The sequence below is a fragment of the Paramormyrops kingsleyae genome, chromosome 13 (genome assembly GCF_048594095.1).
Source record: "Paramormyrops kingsleyae isolate MSU_618 chromosome 13, PKINGS_0.4, whole genome shotgun sequence".
Taxonomy (NCBI): Eukaryota; Metazoa; Chordata; class Actinopteri; order Osteoglossiformes; family Mormyridae; genus Paramormyrops; species Paramormyrops kingsleyae.
The window spans coordinates 27,144,394-27,161,305 of NC_132809.1; the positions used below are offsets into that span (position 1 = coordinate 27,144,394).

At 46.0% G+C, this 16,912-nt stretch overlaps 1 protein-coding gene across 1 annotated transcript in view; it reads left to right on the top strand.

The window, feature by feature from the left end:
* luzp2 (leucine zipper protein 2) overlaps nt 1–16,912 on the top strand; it is an 84,050-nt gene that overhangs the window by 48,293 nt on the left and 18,845 nt on the right. The window contains exons 2-4 of the mRNA XM_072698497.1: nt 6,792–6,909; nt 11,850–11,920; nt 14,110–14,191. Coding sequence (XP_072554598.1) covers nt 6,792–6,909; nt 11,850–11,920; nt 14,110–14,191 — 271 coding nt within the window. The remainder of the gene's footprint in view (nt 1–6,791; nt 6,910–11,849; nt 11,921–14,109; nt 14,192–16,912) is intronic.

Here is a 16,912-nt window from a genome sequence, read left to right on the forward strand (position 1 = left end):
TGGGTGGGAGGCGAGGCCAGCGATGAGGTCAGACTAGAGGTTTCTAATCCAAAGGCCAATGAGATGACACTTGCAGAAAGTGTGGGAATCAGGTTGTCTATGCTGTGTTTAGATGACTTGAGGCTTGTGTGCGAGTCAGGATATCAGGGAGGCTGTCCTCACATCTGCTTGATGGTTTTTGTTGTGGGAAAAAGAGCCCAGGCATCTAGATTAGGTGTCACTGACTTCAATGTAGTCAGGACTTGTGTGTGCATCCAGGGGTGCCTTCCTGAGCCTGTCTGCATGTGCTTTGCATTGAGCCTCTCCTCTGGATTCCAGTTCTCTCAGGATCTCCCCCTAGTAAGACTGTAACAGGAGCAGTTGTTAGGGGGGGGTTATGTGCGGCTTAATGTGCAACACCAAGCCCTCACACCTGCGGCCGCTGACTTTTATTTATGGCTCTCAGTATCTGCTGGATGGTTCTCTAACAGGGCTAACAATTAGGTGAATTGGTACCATCAAATTGCTTTTATTGTGTGGGTGCCTTGTGATGGACAGGGATATGTGTCTCCTGTTTCAGGCATCTTGGGATACACTCTTGGTTCACTGTGACCCTGCACTGGATAGATGGTTATGGAGAATAGATGGATAGAGAAATGGATGAAACCTGAAGTGAACATTTGCTTAGTCTGCTTAGAGGAAATAGGACATTTTTCAGTAGGGTGGGTGACCTAGTGAGTGAATTTCAGCTGGCAATGTGATGCCACAGAACAAGTATAGATGGACTCTTGCCATAGTGAATGAGTGAAGGTTCAATATATTAGGTGTTTTTGTGACATCACATGAATTAAAATAAGACGCCCCTTGGTGTGGTGACCAGTCACCACTTTTCAAAGCTTCAAGAACTATTTTATTTTTCATTGATTTTGCATGCACTTTTATCCAAATCAGAATTTTGAGAAAGCAGGGATTAGCCAGTTTCTGAAACAATTAGACGTTAAGGGTCTTGCTCAAGTTCCCAACGATGAAATCACTCTGCTGACCCTCGGATAGGGTGACCACCTAATCCATGTCAGGAGGGACACTATGAGCTACTTCAGCTTTTACGAACTACTATTAAAGCTGAAAGGGTTCTGTGCTCTGCTAAAATGTTTGGTTAGTTCCTAGATTGAAAGACTCATCCAGCTGTTTCGCATTAACATTACTGACACATATGCATGATTATAGGAGACTGACCAGTCAGCATACAGCAAGAACCCAGTGCTTAAGTGAAATCCTGGTCCTTTTAATTGAAATGTATGAAATGGTAGTTTACAAATCCTGTTGTAGCTCATAGTGTCCCTCCTGACATGGATTAGGTGGTCACCCTACCCTCGGATCCGAACCGGTCATGGGTGCAGCATCGCAACCTAAAATGCAGCAAAGCACACAGGAGCGGCAGGGGCAGGCGGCGCTCTCCTTGGGGGCTTGGCTGCCGCCCACAGCGGCATGGATGAGGCAGGTAACATGGGCACCATGTTTTATCCTTAGATTTATCCCCTTCTCCGTTTCAGCCCTGACATTCAGCTCCCCTCCATTTCGCAAATATCTGGAGATTAGCCAGCTGTTCTCTCCTTTGCCCGCAAGCCCTGTGTGTGTGTGTGTGTGTGTGTGGGTTTGCATAGATCACATTTGAGGACCAAATTGTCCCCAAAGTTTCCCTACTTTTGGGGACATCTTTTGAGGTTCCCATTTGGATAACATCAGTTTTATAAAAATCTGTGAATGCAATCAAAAAAGTAAAAATGCCAAAAGTCTTGTATTTTGGGTTGATTACTTATGGTTAAGGTAAGGGATGGGTAGAGGTTAAGGGTGTCGTGTTTGGGATTAGGGCTTTTCCCATAGAAATGAATGGACGGTCCCCATTTACATAGGAAGACCGACTGTGTGTGTGTGTGTGTGTGTGTGTGTGTGTGCGTGTGTGTGAGAATAAATATAATACACACCACATATATATCACATATATGGCATTTTTGGTATATTGGATAGTGTGTGCCTCCATAAATTTCACATTTTGAGAAGTGATCCGTTCTCCTTGTTTATGGTTTTGTTTACTGACAGGCTCCCACAGCCTGACTAATGGTTTGCTGATGTCCGTGAGATTTGTTTTTTATTTATTTATTTATTACATTTTCTTGGCTGCTGGGAGACGAGAGACACTTTTTAGTGGATGTTATTTCAGCTCGCTGTCCCACCCACAGAGTAAAATGCATTCTTGACTCAGATGCCAAATGTGCATTTAAAATTAACAGGAGAATCTTCCAGGCTGCACTGATCATGCTGTTCCTGTTTAGTCGCTGTTTAATCCCGCTGTGGAGTGAGAAGCAAACTGGACAGCGCCTGCTTGAGAGTTGAGTCTTAATGTTTTGCTGAGGTTGGGTCATGTGACTGGATCTGATGACACGATCTTCCAGAGTCAGGTTGAATTTGATCATTTTCCCTTTTAATGCTTCAGTCCTGTGTTCAGCAATGGTACATACGTGATACATTAGTGGCTAATTGCGAGGTATAAATGCCAAAACCATTTGCCACTGCAGTTCTTTGTAAAAATGTGGCAATGAGTGGATATATAAACTGTGCAGACTTTGTGCTACCAGTGTACATTATGTAAGCGGACCACACGGGCAGTATAAATGAGATCAAATCATAAATAAGGATCTCAGACAGATACAGATGAGTCACAAGGGAAAGAAAGAAACTGTTGGGTGATTGAACTAAACTGGAAATTCAACCACTGTGCAGCGAATATTTTGGAAGTATTTTAGGAACCCTGTGTGTCAGCAGGGTGCGTTTTGTGTACAGGTGTATGTGCGTGTGTTGTGAGAGTGCATGTTGTGCACATTATATTGTTTTACAGTTTTACAAAGAAAAAAGTTGCTAGGAATCTTCACAAAATAAATTACTCGTCTTTTGTCCAATTTAAAAGCATTTTAAAGTAAGTTTAACTAATGAGTTTGAGTTTGAATAGCACACACAGCAAGCTTTCTAATTAAGTTGTATGATGACTCCTTAGTGCTCTGGTGTATGTAACCATTCAGGGGGTAAAACTCCCACACCCCGTGTCCATGACCAGGATGAGCAGTTAGGACATGGATGTTTTAGTACAACATGGAAAGATGATTTTCCTGTGGTGTGACAGACTTACTGCTACCCCAAAGATCATTTTCAAACACTGTCCCACCTCTGAACTTTCTTTTTTTCCTCCTTCCTTTCTTTTTTTGGCTCCCTGGTGTGGTTGCTCAGGATTCAGCACTGTGACTTCACACAGCCAAGGTTGTGGATTTGATTTTTCGGCCCGGTTCTGCTCTTCCTATGTTCACAGTGGTTTCCTCCCACAGCCCAGAACTGGTTTCATGTGCCACCCGGGATGTGATCCCGGCTCATTGTGTTGCTGCGTATGACGGGCTTTTATGGACAATTTGATGAAGGCAGTTTTGTTTTAAAATCATCACCAACTGACACGTTTGTATATTTTTATTCAGATACTTTTATATTTTTTTCATGTGATTTCTCCCCTCTTTTTACAAAGTATCCTCGAGGCGTACTGTTTCATCACAAAGACAAATGCACAGCTGAGTTTCTTCAGCTTTTCTTTCAAGGAAAAGCTTCCATGTCAGAAATAATTAATTTTGGTGTTTTCATTGGAAAGTTTGACTAGTAAACATTTTCAGCTCCTTCACTTTGGATAATTGCTGTGATATGATCAGACAACAGATATTTAATCGCTTGCGACTGTCACAGACACAGATGAAGGGAAGCAGGTATCCTGAAAAGTGGTGAATTTATGCAGGCAGGCCTCGGATCCAGCCGGATATTCAGAGTAACATGCCAGGTTAATAAAGGGGTGAGATGGGCCCTCAGTACTCAGCCTGCCTACATTCTCCGCCAGTACGTTGTTACAGCCCTGGGATGTGTAATGCAGGACTCCGCACCAGGGTTGGGGCCATTCCGGAATGCAATCATCAATTCCAATCCAAATCAGAAAACACAACTGAAGTTGGATTTTAAATCTCCCTGAAATTCAAATTCATTTCCAATTCTGTTACCCATAGTTTTTTTTTCAGATCCCAACTCCAGTTTCATTTCCTGATTTGTGTTGGAATTGATGAATGCATTCCAGAATGGCCCCAACCCTGCTCCGCACACACTGAGCCTGCAGCATGCATCAGGTGGCTGTTTTGCTGATTCCTAGCTCCCAACTCAGCTAAACCCAGAATTTGGTGTTCCTGGTTGTGAGCTTCATTCTTGATTATTTGGTCCAGGTGTGAGTAAAAATGTGGACCGTCTGTGGGTCCCTGAAGACTGGGTTGAGAAATGCTGTTCTAGGCTAAGGTGCTAAGTTTCCTCCTGGTAAAATGGCAGTTTTCATCTCAATCCTTGGGCTGGAAATCTGCCCTCTGCCACTGTAATCAGTGCACAGCCTGCAAAAAGGAACGTGCACGTCGAGAGTGACGGCTGGCGAGCGGGAGCCATGGGCAGCGGATGGCGATGGAGGGGCAGCGCTGGGCCACCCGCCTGACAGCGGAGGCGTTAATCACGCGTGAGCAGGAGCCTTTGCTGACGCCGGCGGTGCTAGGCTCGGGTCGCAGTGGGCCGTGGACCGCCGCTTTCTGACAGTAATGACCAATTAATGTCTAATTCCTCAGGCAGTCAATAGCAGTGTCCGCAGCTTGGCAAGTGTTTCTCTCATCAGCGGGGCCCCTGAATGTCACGTCATAGATGTTACAGTGATTCTGCTGGCTAGCGGCTAAGTAAAAGGCTGACAAAACAGTCTGTCTCCCTGTGCATACGCTTGCCGCGCTTAACAGACTCTCTGCGAACTACGGCTGGGGTCCTTATGTGTGTTCGTGCTGCGCTGGTGCGATGCGGTTTGTGGAAACTGCACTCTGATGTGCAGAAATGCTGATCTCATGTGATATGTGCGTCATCCCAATTCATATTTAATAGTGTGACACCTGATATCTTATATCTGATGGTGTAAAAGGGAGCTGTGATGTTGTCTAGGGCACATGGACATCATTATGGTTTGTACTGGTGTGTCAAAAACAGGTCCAGTTTTACATATCTGACATGCACAGGGACCTGAAAGGGAGTAGTAACAGTCTCACTCAAGGGGGCTAAAAATGCTATTCCTCCACAAAAGCAGGTGATCCCTTGATGTCATTTTTTTCAGTTCTGTATAAAAGAAGCCTTTTAAAGTTTTGGTTTCAGTTTAATTTTTCCAGGTCATTAAAACGAACTGCTCTGAGATCTAAGGTTAAGTACCATCCAAATACAGATCCCTCCCTGTGTCCCCTCCTCCTGGGAAATTCACACACTCATTACTCCGTTTAGCTTTAGCAGTTGTCAAGAAGTCTCAAGTTTTTATTTGTCACCTGCAGAATTACGTTGTATGAATGCAATTCAGGAATTTGTTCATTTTCCATGTTTCGGCCTTGAAAGTCCTGATTCTCTGTCTATCACCTGGGTGTTTTTAAGTAAACCACAGCGGCGAAACGGCAAAAGCCGGAGGATGGGAATGTTCCTCCAAACTCCTCCGCAGGATCTCTGTCAGTGATCCGCAGCTTGTCACAAAATCTAGAGCCAAAAAAGGGGTCTTTTCAAGTATGTGCCTGTCAGAGGACATGTTGGTGTGATTAAACGAGGTGTCGGCTCGGCCATCTGCCGCCGGAGAGTGCCCGGTCTCCCCCCCACCCATCCCACTGCCCTCCCCCACCCAGCGTCTCAATCTCCCCAGGCAGAATGGGGAAGGAGGGACAGGCTTCATTGGTAGGTAGATGTCCCACGGGAATGAGCCCCCAAAGCTGGCCGCTTCGCCTCCGTGCAACTCCCAACCCTCAGAATCCCACCGTCACTATTTCCGAGAGCTCTGATCCCTCCGGACTTCCGCCTGATGACTCACAGCCTGAGGTCTGAGGGGCAGGAGCGGATCAGATCAATCTGCCTGCAACAAACAGGCCCTTTAAGGCCCATGATACAGAATTAGCAAATAAAGGAGTTTACCCAGGATGAACAGAAATGCCTGTGTTTGGCTCTGGGTCCCTGGCCGGGTGAAGATGAAAACGCTGAGGGAGCTGGGGGCTTCATAGGGGTCTGTGAGTCTGCTGATGAGTGCCCAGAAACAGCAGCTCATCAGCAGCTGCAAATGGGCTCGGAGCATGTCGCTCACTCACGGGGGGCATTTGGTCACCCACCTTGCATGCATAAGTGGTGTGACATGGCCTGTAATTGACAGATGTGCATGCCCACGCAGGGGAGGGGGGATTCCGCCTGTTGCGCCAGTTTATTCCGGAGGTGGATCGTGGACACAGCACTGGCTGTTCCTCACCATTCTGTTTCCCTTCCCCTGCCGGTGGTACTTCATCTGTCGCAGGTGTGGTGTGACTTTGTGACAGAGCTTAGATCTTGTTGTGGTGGGAAATGTTTAAAAGAAACACTGGTCATGTGGAACAGAGACATCTCTGCCTCGTCTCGCCCTTCAGCTCCAAACAGCCAGTAATCCAGGATGCATCATTAAAAGCACGTGCACACTGTCCATCCCTGGACCTCACTGCTACTCACATTCAATGCTGGTCATTAGGCAACTGGCAGCCGCTTAGGGCACCACCTCCTGGAGGAATGCTGACTTAGCGGACCTCCGACACCAAAGGTGAAGTTTGCCCTGGGGCTCCGTATGGGCACTGCTCAGATTGCAGGCTTCAGTGGGGTTTAGGGGGCGGATGTTGGGTCACAGCCTTCACTGACCCGGCCGGCTTGTGTTTCTCCTCTGTTAGACAGACCTATGAGGGCCTGGAGCGGAGGCTGAAGGATGTCTTTGCGGAGAGGACGGGGATCCTGCGCCAGCTCTCCAAGACGTCTAAGGAGCTTGACGGGATCAAAGGCAACCTGCAGGTGAAGCCTTTGCTCTTACTGGCCAGTAGGGGGCGTGTGAGGAGTGACTGGAAAAGACTGCATTGTTTTCATTCTTTTTTTATCTTACAGAATTAAAATATGACTTTCCATAATTGCCAAAATCAAATATTAGTCATAAAAGAAGATACTGAAATTGGCAAACTGGACCAAATTGGACACACTACATAGTTTTCTTCAGAGGTGGGTAGTTCAGGTCCAGAGAGTAAAAGTCCAGACCAAAATTTTCTTTCAATTGGCAAACTGGGCCAAATTGGACACACTACATAATTTTCTTCAGAGGTGGGTAGTTCAGGTCCAGAGACTAAAAGTCCAGACCAAGATTTTGTTTCAACCAACCATTTGAGTACTCTGTGACTGTCACTCAAGTTGTATCATGCTCAATTGGTTGGTTGAACAAAATTCTGGTCTGGACTTTTACTCTTGGCACCTGAATTACCCACCATCTGTTTTAAAAACCTTAAAAAAGATGTAAAAGAGCTTTGGGTTTTAAAACTGTAAAAGAGAAATGTGATACAGCTTTGGGGTAGATAATTAATGATGTGTGAATTTTCAGCTTGATTCATTAATTCCCTTTCAGTGTCTTACTAGCTTTAGTTTTTGTGTTGCTATCTGAACAATCTACATCCCTGAAAAATATCAGCAAGAGATAATCCTCACAGATGCGAAATTCGGGCAATCTTCCGAAAGGGTAAATGATATCCGTGCTGTTTATCTGAACTGATGAAGTCGTCATTCTGGTAGGCCATTGCCTCTGTGCAGCCTTACATTCATCTCTTGTGTGGTATTTGAGAAACTGGCCGTCTCATGTTTTGGTGGGGCCCCTGCTCTTTTCACGTGTTCTGGCCCTTTAAGAGCGGTTGCTGTTGGTACAAGTGAGTAAAACTGCCAGGTTTGCAAATGTCATTACTACTAAACTTAAACATAATATTTGCATACAGACACTCTTATCTCACACCTGGAGAGTTGGGGTTCTGAATACCTGTGTGGAGTTTGCACGTTCCTTCTGTGTCACACACGTTTCCTCCTGGATTCTCTGTGTAGAATGTAGTGTGTGACAGTGGGTGTTTCTCAATATGTGTACTTGACCATACTTCTCCTGTACCCAATTTTCGTCATCTTCCATTGGCAAAGATCAGTTCCAATACTCAAGAACAGAAGTACAGAGGACGGTAAAAGTCCTCCAGTAAAAGTCAATGATACATTGGTTGCCTTGTCGAATGAGACCAATCCCATGATTCACTGTTCCTCCTGTATGATCTTTCTGTTCTTGATATTGAGAAACATCCAGTGTAATTGTGTATATGTTTGTGTGGATTGGTGTCCCATCAAGGTCCTACCCCCTGCTTTGTTGCCTGTGCTGAATGGGAATTTATGAAATGATGTACAGTATATCATCTGCTTTGTATGCCTGTCTTAGAAAAAACATCAAATGTGTTTAAACAGCTCACATTTCAAAGTATGACTGCTTATAAAGTATTTAATGATGTGCATTCATGGTACTATGTAAAACTAACATGAGAAGATAATGACAAGGAGATAATGACATACTGTTTTTCACAGTATGTTTATGAAGGCCTGAACTGAATAATGAATTAATCAAATGTTTGATGTATTCTAAAATATGCCATCCATATTACAGTCTTGTATTTGTGTTCAGTACCCCCTGGTAGCCTGGGTCTGCACACACAACCTCACTGAAGAAGGTCTGCTCTTTCTCTTGACCAGCTCGATCCAGTCAGAGCCACTTACCTCACTGGTGCTAACTGCTCTTTAGCCCAACAAAGTGCTTTGAGCAAACCAGTACAGACACTGGTCACCCTGGCAACATCACTGCGAGGGCCCAGTGCCCCAAGACGGCCTTGCCAAAGTGCTGTGGGTGGGAGAGTGAGAAGCTGCAGGCACATGCCAGCTCTCCCACACACTCCTGACCCCCGCCGCGTAGAGCCCCTCGCTCTGCATTCACCCACCAGCGCCCCCGTGCTGCGTGTCGCTCGATAGATCAGCGAGGGCTGCTCATATGTCGATTCACTGGCAGCTGTGGGGTTTGACTGCAGCTTCCTGGTGCGTCACAGAGTCCAACTTACAGTGTTGATCGTGAGCAGAACATGACTTCTTTTTAGCCGTTTTTGTTATTACTGGAAGCTTGCTGAAGGCGGTCTGGTGAATTGCAATCTCCTGATTCATCTCCCTGTTTTATTGCTAAGTTTCTGCACGGCTGTGTCTTGCTTGTACAGTGAGCCTAGGAGAGTAAATGATACCTTATTTGCTATTTGCACAAACTGCAATGCATCATTTCACACATCCCACCCTGCACACACTAGGTTAAGGGCCTTGCTCAAGGACCAAATGATGATGTGACTATTCCGTCTAGCACAGGATTCAAATCGGCACCCTTCCGATTGCTTTCACAGAGGCCTTCTGTGCACATGCTTGCACTTGAAGCACACAGTTATACTGCATATTTTACCAGGGAGAACAATGCATTACGCAACCCACCTAACTTTCAATCCTGTGACACTCGCAACCATGATTACTTCCTGTTAACTTTGTTACTATGTAATACTTCTCTTTGGATTAGTCACTAAAGCACTAATTAGAAGTTTGGGAAACCAGTTTGTGGAGTGTTCATGTGAAAGTGGCTGTGTTGGCTGTACAGTAGGTGAAGCTTTAACTTTTTGGCAGACTGCGTTTTAGGATATGGTCATCAACCCAGGACCAACAGAAACTTCTTGATGGGACGGAAGGTCCTAATAATTTGTCTTACAAACATGTAGCATCGATAGAGTTATAAGATCTCTGATGATAAAACATTTAAAGGATGTGTATTATGGAAAAAACATCCATGAGCTGTCCTAAAGGCTGGGAAAACTAGCGACTCGGTGGTGGAAAATCACTTAGGGCCATCATCTTCCTTTTCAGACATTTCTGCTTTCAGTGATGCTAAGGTATCAACTAAATAACAGGCCAGAGGATGCTGTGTGTTAGCCAGCCAACTCACTTTTCAGCTAAACTTTGGGTGAACATCAAAAGTGGCTATCCTGTGCATCAAACCCTGCAAGCGGTACTTTACTGTGAGTAATCGTGGGTATCACTGGAAGCTATCCTGTACTGTGAGTAATCGTGGATATCACTGGGAGCTGTCCTGTATTTTGAGTAATCGTGGGTATCACTGGAAACTATCCTGTACTGTGAGTAATCGTGGATATCATTGGGAGCTGTCCTGTAGTGTGAGTAGTCATGGGTATCACTGGAAGCTGGCCTGTACTGTGAGTAATCGTGGGTATCACTGGAAGCTGTCCTGTACTGTGAGTAATTGTGGCTATCACAGGTAGCTGTCCTGTGCTTTGAGTAATCTTGGATATCATTGGGAGTTGTCTTGTAATATGAGTAATTGTAGGTATCACTGAGAGCTGTCCTGTACTGTGAGTAATCATGGGTATCACAGGGAGCTGTCCTGTACTGTGAGTAATCATGGGTATCACAGGGAGCTGCCCTGTACTGTGAGTAATCATGGGTATCACAGGGAGCTGTCCTGTACTGTGAGTAATCATGGGTATCACCGGGAGCTGTCCTGTACTGTGAGTAATCATGGGTATCACAGGGAGCTGCCCTGTACTGTGAGTAATCATGGGTATCACAGGGAGCTGTCCTGTACTGTGAGTAATCATGGGTATCACCGGGAGCTGTCCTGTACTGTGAGTAATCATGGGTATCACAGGGAGCTGCCCTGTACTGTGAGTAATCATGGGTATCACAGGGAGCTGCCCTGTACTGTGAGTAATCATGAGTATCACAGGGAGCTGTCCTTTACTGTAGCTGTGCTCCTCATGCTGGTATTACACCCTTCACCACAGTTACAGTAGCAATAGAACCCTGGGCGTACAGTAGCTGTGCTAGTTGTTCTGCGTCTGCTGTAATTCTCACCCTGTCAGTATCAGTGTCCTCTGTTCGGTGTCAATGAGAAGCTGCCTCCTGCTAAACCGCAGCCATATGGAGAGGTGCAGATTTCAGCGGAGCTCCTCCGTTTGCAGAGGCGCCACCCCCTGTGTGTCCCGCTGGCCTTCTGTCCCCGAGAAGCAGCTCACTGGGGAGCTCGTCCAGCAGCGGCAAGACAATAAACATCAGCCTGTTCGCATTAACAATTAATGCGCTAAACAAATTAGCCGTCTGGAGGTGATTTACCGACACAGCTTTGTCTTAACGAGGGTCGCAGATGCGGAGAGGGTGCGTAAGGGCCGGCAAGGGCCCAGCTGGCCACTGACAGGAATCTGCCATGCCAACAGGGCCCGGCTCTGCAGGGAGGAACAGCTATATGAGTCCAATCCTGAAGGACATCCTTCATTTTAGCCATTTCTCTCCTTTCGACACCAGCGTTTCATTATCCCTGACAAAAAAAAAAATGCTTTTTTCTGTACTTGTCATAACTACACTAAATCCAAAAGCAGTGGGACATCCTTTAGCTCCACAGAGCAGGCTGATTAGGACAATTATCCGTCCCTCGGACTGTGTGCTCCTCGGAGCGGGCCGATCCGAACCCCCAAGGGGGAAGAATGTCTCCACTCCTTCCTGTAACTCTCTGTATGCTTCTGTATGCCCCATTCGTTCTTTCCATCCTCTCTGAAGCGTGAATGTGCTGGTAATTAATACCTTATAGAAAAATGAAATCCATTTTAAACCATGCAGTAAACCTTTAGGGCTATGCATTGAAAAAAGGCTCTTCTTTTGAACTTTAAACTTCGGTCACATGCTACTTTTTTATGATTCTTGGTTATGGTTGTAGCCCATGTGTATGTGTGCTGTCAGTGCGGTAATGTGTGGCCGCCTGGATGGATTAATTGAATTTCCCCATCTTATTACGAGCTTTTAGTGTCCTTGAGCACAGCTGCTCATCATTAAAGGGCTCTTGTGCTTCCTTCCAGTCTCTGAAGAATGACGACACCGTCGCTAAGAAGGACGTGCAGAGGGTGCTGGAGCTGAGCCAGAAGCAGAGGTGAACCTCCCCCCTGCCTGCCCTTTCTGCGCCGGCACTGGGGTGCAGAGCAGATCGACGGATGCTCACCTCACCAGGAGTGATGTTCATGAAGATCTGATCACCCTTAGTAGAATCCCAACCGAAAACCATGCTAGGGATGCCCTAATGTGCCATGATTGGAATCTCAGGAGTACCACTAGGGGGTGCTGTGCCTGGCACATTGTCTGAGTACATTGTCGGGGGGGTTATGGCTGTGGATTCAGTCCACATGGTTTACAGTGAGTACTGCTTTTATTAAGATCCTGATTGGTCAGAGTGAATCACAGTAAAACAGAACTTTTATTTTATTCTGTTGATTTGCTGTTATTTTTCCATAGTGAAAATCATGAGTTGATGAGCTCCTGTCAGAATGAAACTATATGTAAAAACATTCCAAAAATATGATCACCGGTTTTTAATTGATGCATCCTATTTCTACTAATCTGAATTTAGTGATTTTACCTTTGAGAGGCAAAGTAGGGCATAAATAATTCCTTAATCCAAATTAAATTCAGTTCTTAATACTAATTTATATCAAGGTGTTTCGCAGTGAAACAACAGAAGGGGAAGATGCTTTATCCAGAGAATTGAACCTGTTCGTTCTCAAGTGACAAGGAAAGGAATTTGATTTTACGCGATATTAAAATGATACCAGGCTTCACTTAGGGATGAATTCATGTGATCTGTTCAATTACGGTTAAAAGTTTCGCTTATTAATGGAAACCAGCAAAGCTCTCGATCCAGATAATGACCTAGCGGCGTATGGTATATATAACGGCAACACTGTGACTTAGCTAATTATGCATAGTTTATAACGTGGTATTACAAAATTAAGATTGCGCATGAATAAATAATACCAGGTTCAAGAAAAAATGTTCTGCTCATTTATACGAGGTTGACAGTACAGTAATAAACACGAAATAACAAGCAACTTCAATACTTGGTCTCATTACAGGCTTTAAGTGCAAGTAACTTTTATTTTGTATACATCAGTTAACCATAAATATGTACACTATGTACTGTGTGTAGAAATTAATTTTCATTCATTATCACCTGATAATTAGCAGTATCAGCATCACTCTCTTTTGCTTTACATGAAACACTCTTGTTAATGTTTTGAAATGATTACGAGGACTATAGCTACAAATTCCTGTTTACCTCTCGGCACACCTGTTTGTTACTGTAGCTTGTCAGCTTACATCGAAATTGTTTTGTTGCTTTGGCAAATCACGCCAAAGTCAGCACTTTAATTATGCATGTCCTTTTTTTAATTAAATCTCCGGTTTTCCTTTCTGTTTGCCCAAAAACGGGGATTGGATACTTTAATCATTTATTCATTATCAGCCCAGTGATGAAAGTTTAATGGCTATGATTTTTTTTCCCACATATAAAAATGCAAAGTATACATAAAAGGTGGTTATCTTTGTCTGTGTTATACTCTGTAACATGCAGTACAGTATATGACAGTATCTGCTCATTCTGGCCTATAAGGCCCCAAAGCTAAAACATTCATTTTCAATGAAGGGCAGCTGACTCTCAGCTGTATAAGTCCAGTTTACACTCAAAACAACCGGCATCATCTCTTCGACAGGGTTCAGGCTGCCTGGGAGTGTCACACCTCTGCCCAGAAAGAGCTGCTGGCTTTAGAGTAACTGAATCAGTTGGCGAATCGGTTGACATGGTGGCGGGTTAACTTGCCTAGGGGCAGATCCCGAGCTGCAGATTATCGCGGTGGCAGGAGGCCACGTTTTGGCTGCGTTTCCGGTCTCTGTCGGTCACTGGTGCTTGTGGTGCCAGCAGTGGCCACGTGTTCTGGCCGGTCTCGGTAATGAGTGGCTGTCACCCGGACCCCTGCAGACCTACAGGCGAATGGTAATGCAGTGAATGCGTTAGGCTGGACTCTCACGCCTTGCTGGCTACACTGTGCAAAGCAGCTAGATCAAAAGGGGCCTTGTTACACCTCGAAATGCTCCTTACGTGACCGGCGTCGAAACTCTGCAGCGGCATTCTTTTCATTTTAACGAAGCACTCCGCTGCAAAATGCCACCGTTTCTCTCCTTGTAGCTTCTTGTCAGGCATGGTTGGGAGGGGGGCGTGTTGGCTTGGGAACACTGGTTTGTGGGTCACCCGGTGCCCTCCGGGAGTGACTGCTCTGTCACCATCCACAGGGAGGAGATGAAGTCCCTTCAGGCGGCCCTGCAGAAGCAGCTGGATGAGGCCACAGAGAGGGCGGAGAAGCAGCAGGCCACGGTGAGTGAGCAACCTCTGACCCCGGGGCGGCGGCATACAGGCTCCGCCCCCACGTCCACAGGGGCACCCGCACACCATCGGTCCGTGCACACTGTGGAGCGTCCTTTGCGTTGTTCCTGCAATCCCTCCTTCTCGTCCAAGCATTGGTCACAAAACAGAGCTAAACTGAGTAACACAAACTGTTAATTAGCGGGTTATCAAAGCAGTCTGGCATAGGACAAGGCCTTTGGTTTTCTGCAATAGGACTTGCTGCATACATGTGATCATATAATGGAGGGGGGGGGGGGGGGTGACAGTTCCCATGTAACTCCAAAGGAAAAAGGCCATACTTATTGGTAAATTCGCATCGCGGCATCATGTTGTTAAATTCTTTTTAATTTTGAAGCTTCTGAAGCAGAATGTCAAAGTTAAAGGGACCCATTCCATCTCTGTGGTAATAATTTGTGATTAAGCCGTAAAGTTTCACATAGAAATCTTCTCTGTGGACGACAATGGGCGTCACGCAATGGTTATAAAGACACTCAGCAGCGTGTAACATGGAGCGAGATTTAAATCACATCACCTCAGTGCTGATCTTCCCATCACAGGGCAGCAGGACTGTTGAGAACATTGAGGTGGATGAAGGTGAGCAGTGGCACCGCTCGCTCTCCGAGATGCGCCACACTGATACGATACGCAATATAAGGTTCCCGAGTTTGTCATTCATCATGTCCTCCCTGTTTATATTCTGCTTCCAGTTATGTCCCTGGGGGGCGCGGCAGATTACTGCTTTATTGCAGTGCAGTAGGAAGCGCCCCTCCCCATGCTCGGCCCCGCATGTCCACACAATGGCGGATCTATGGCCTCCGCTGTCGGATGGTTCGCAAGCCCGTGCTGAGGCTCTGGCCCCAATGCAGCGCTTCTGTGAAAAAGCAGCATGTCGCCCTTTAATGATGGAGAAGATCAGTGCGAAGCCGAAATTATCCAACAAAACTTCTCTATTTTGGGGCCTCAGATGTAGGAGGGACGTCACCCGTGGGTCTCCCTGCTGCGTCTCCCTGCTGCGTCTCCCTGCTGCGTCTGTCATGCCGAGGCCTGGGGTTTCAAACCCGCGGCAGGTGGGGCCGTCGGGCACGCTCCCCTCCCACTTCTTTGGAGCCCAATGGGTGAGGCCATACGGGGAATGATAGTAAATGATATTGAAGCTTGTCATGTAGTACCGGCAGGGTGCTACCTCGCTATACACTATTTACTGACTTTTTTTAGCATTTGGGCCAAATCACAAGCTCACAAAGAACTCTGAGGGAATCGAGTCAAGACGGCACAAGATGGTGGGCCATGCTTCTCTCCTTTGCGCATGAGGGACACTGGACTGGTCTTACCTTTCCGCTGTTGACTCTAGGTGCACACAGAGGCTGTTTGTATAGTGCTCCAAGTTGTAGCTAGCATATTTTATCTTTTCATATTTATTCTTGCAGAACTTCACAGCTGAAGGTGCTGTGGTGAATTACAAGTGAAAAAGCCGTGCCCACCTTCCCTCATTCACTAAAAAACAATGAGCCAGCATTGCCAAGTGACAGAAAGGAGCAATGCAGCTCTCTCCATTCTGGCCCGGGAGAGAGAAACAGGTGCTCTCTTGATTAGCTTTTTTCAGGTGGCATTACGCTGCGGTAGATGATCCGAACGGCACCTTCTTTATGCGGCCAGTCCATGCAGGGGCTACCCCCCCATTCTCCACTGTCACCCCTGTGGATCCTTTGGGCCACCGTACTGTACTGTAACACCTTCTTCCATTTTATTGCCCCCCCCACAGATCTTAGACAGGCCCCACTAACACCACCGAATGCTGCCAAGCCCATAAGCTTATTAGATCCTGGCATTATTTAATATAAATGATTTTTTTTCCCCATGAATAACAATTTCGGTGTTGTCACGACTCTCAGATGGATGTCGAGAGCTTAGAGACGATAGTGAGCTGCTTTGGATTCTTTTTTAAATTCCGTACTGCAACCCTACTGCAATCCCCGTTATAGATTTGTGAAAAGACATTTTCTTACACAGAAACAAATATGACTGCCCCCATCCATTTCTGCAGACAAACAAATGTGACATAGTCTGGTGACGGCTAAATTTGAAGGAACTCTTCGATTTTCCAGCTGTTGTTATTGCGCTGAAATGATTATGTGCTCGCTCATACATGTGCATGTGGACACCCACGCGAAACACACGTGCCCATTGAGTGGTTATATATAGGCCGCAGTGCTTGGCTCTGTAGGTTATGACTCTCTCCCCCAGAATGTTGCTGGTTCAAATCCCAGGGTCTCCACAGTGATTTCATCACTGGGCAGCTCACAGGTAGAAACTTGGTGTAAATGGTGCACATTCCTGTGAATCTCCCACCAAGTCCTAGTCGTGCTGATAAACGAGTAAGTAAATTGCCAGCATGTCTCCGCTTTGTGCAGCCTCTGAAATCGACACTCCCTGCAGCTGATTGTCATTCTGCTTCATTTAGCCGCAGTCTGATCGCTTGCAAGTCGAGCCCCGCTGGACATTTTCACTTATGATGTATTTTTGCTCATTAGCCATTGTGGTGAGACATTCGCGAGGCATCAGAAAGGCAGCGTGTTCCTCAGCGGTTTGCAGGGTACAAACATGCAACTGCAGACCGCCTGGGTCCCTGCACGCTGAAGACGCATTTCTTTGTGAGAGAATCAGAATCAGGTTTATTGGGCAAACATGGCG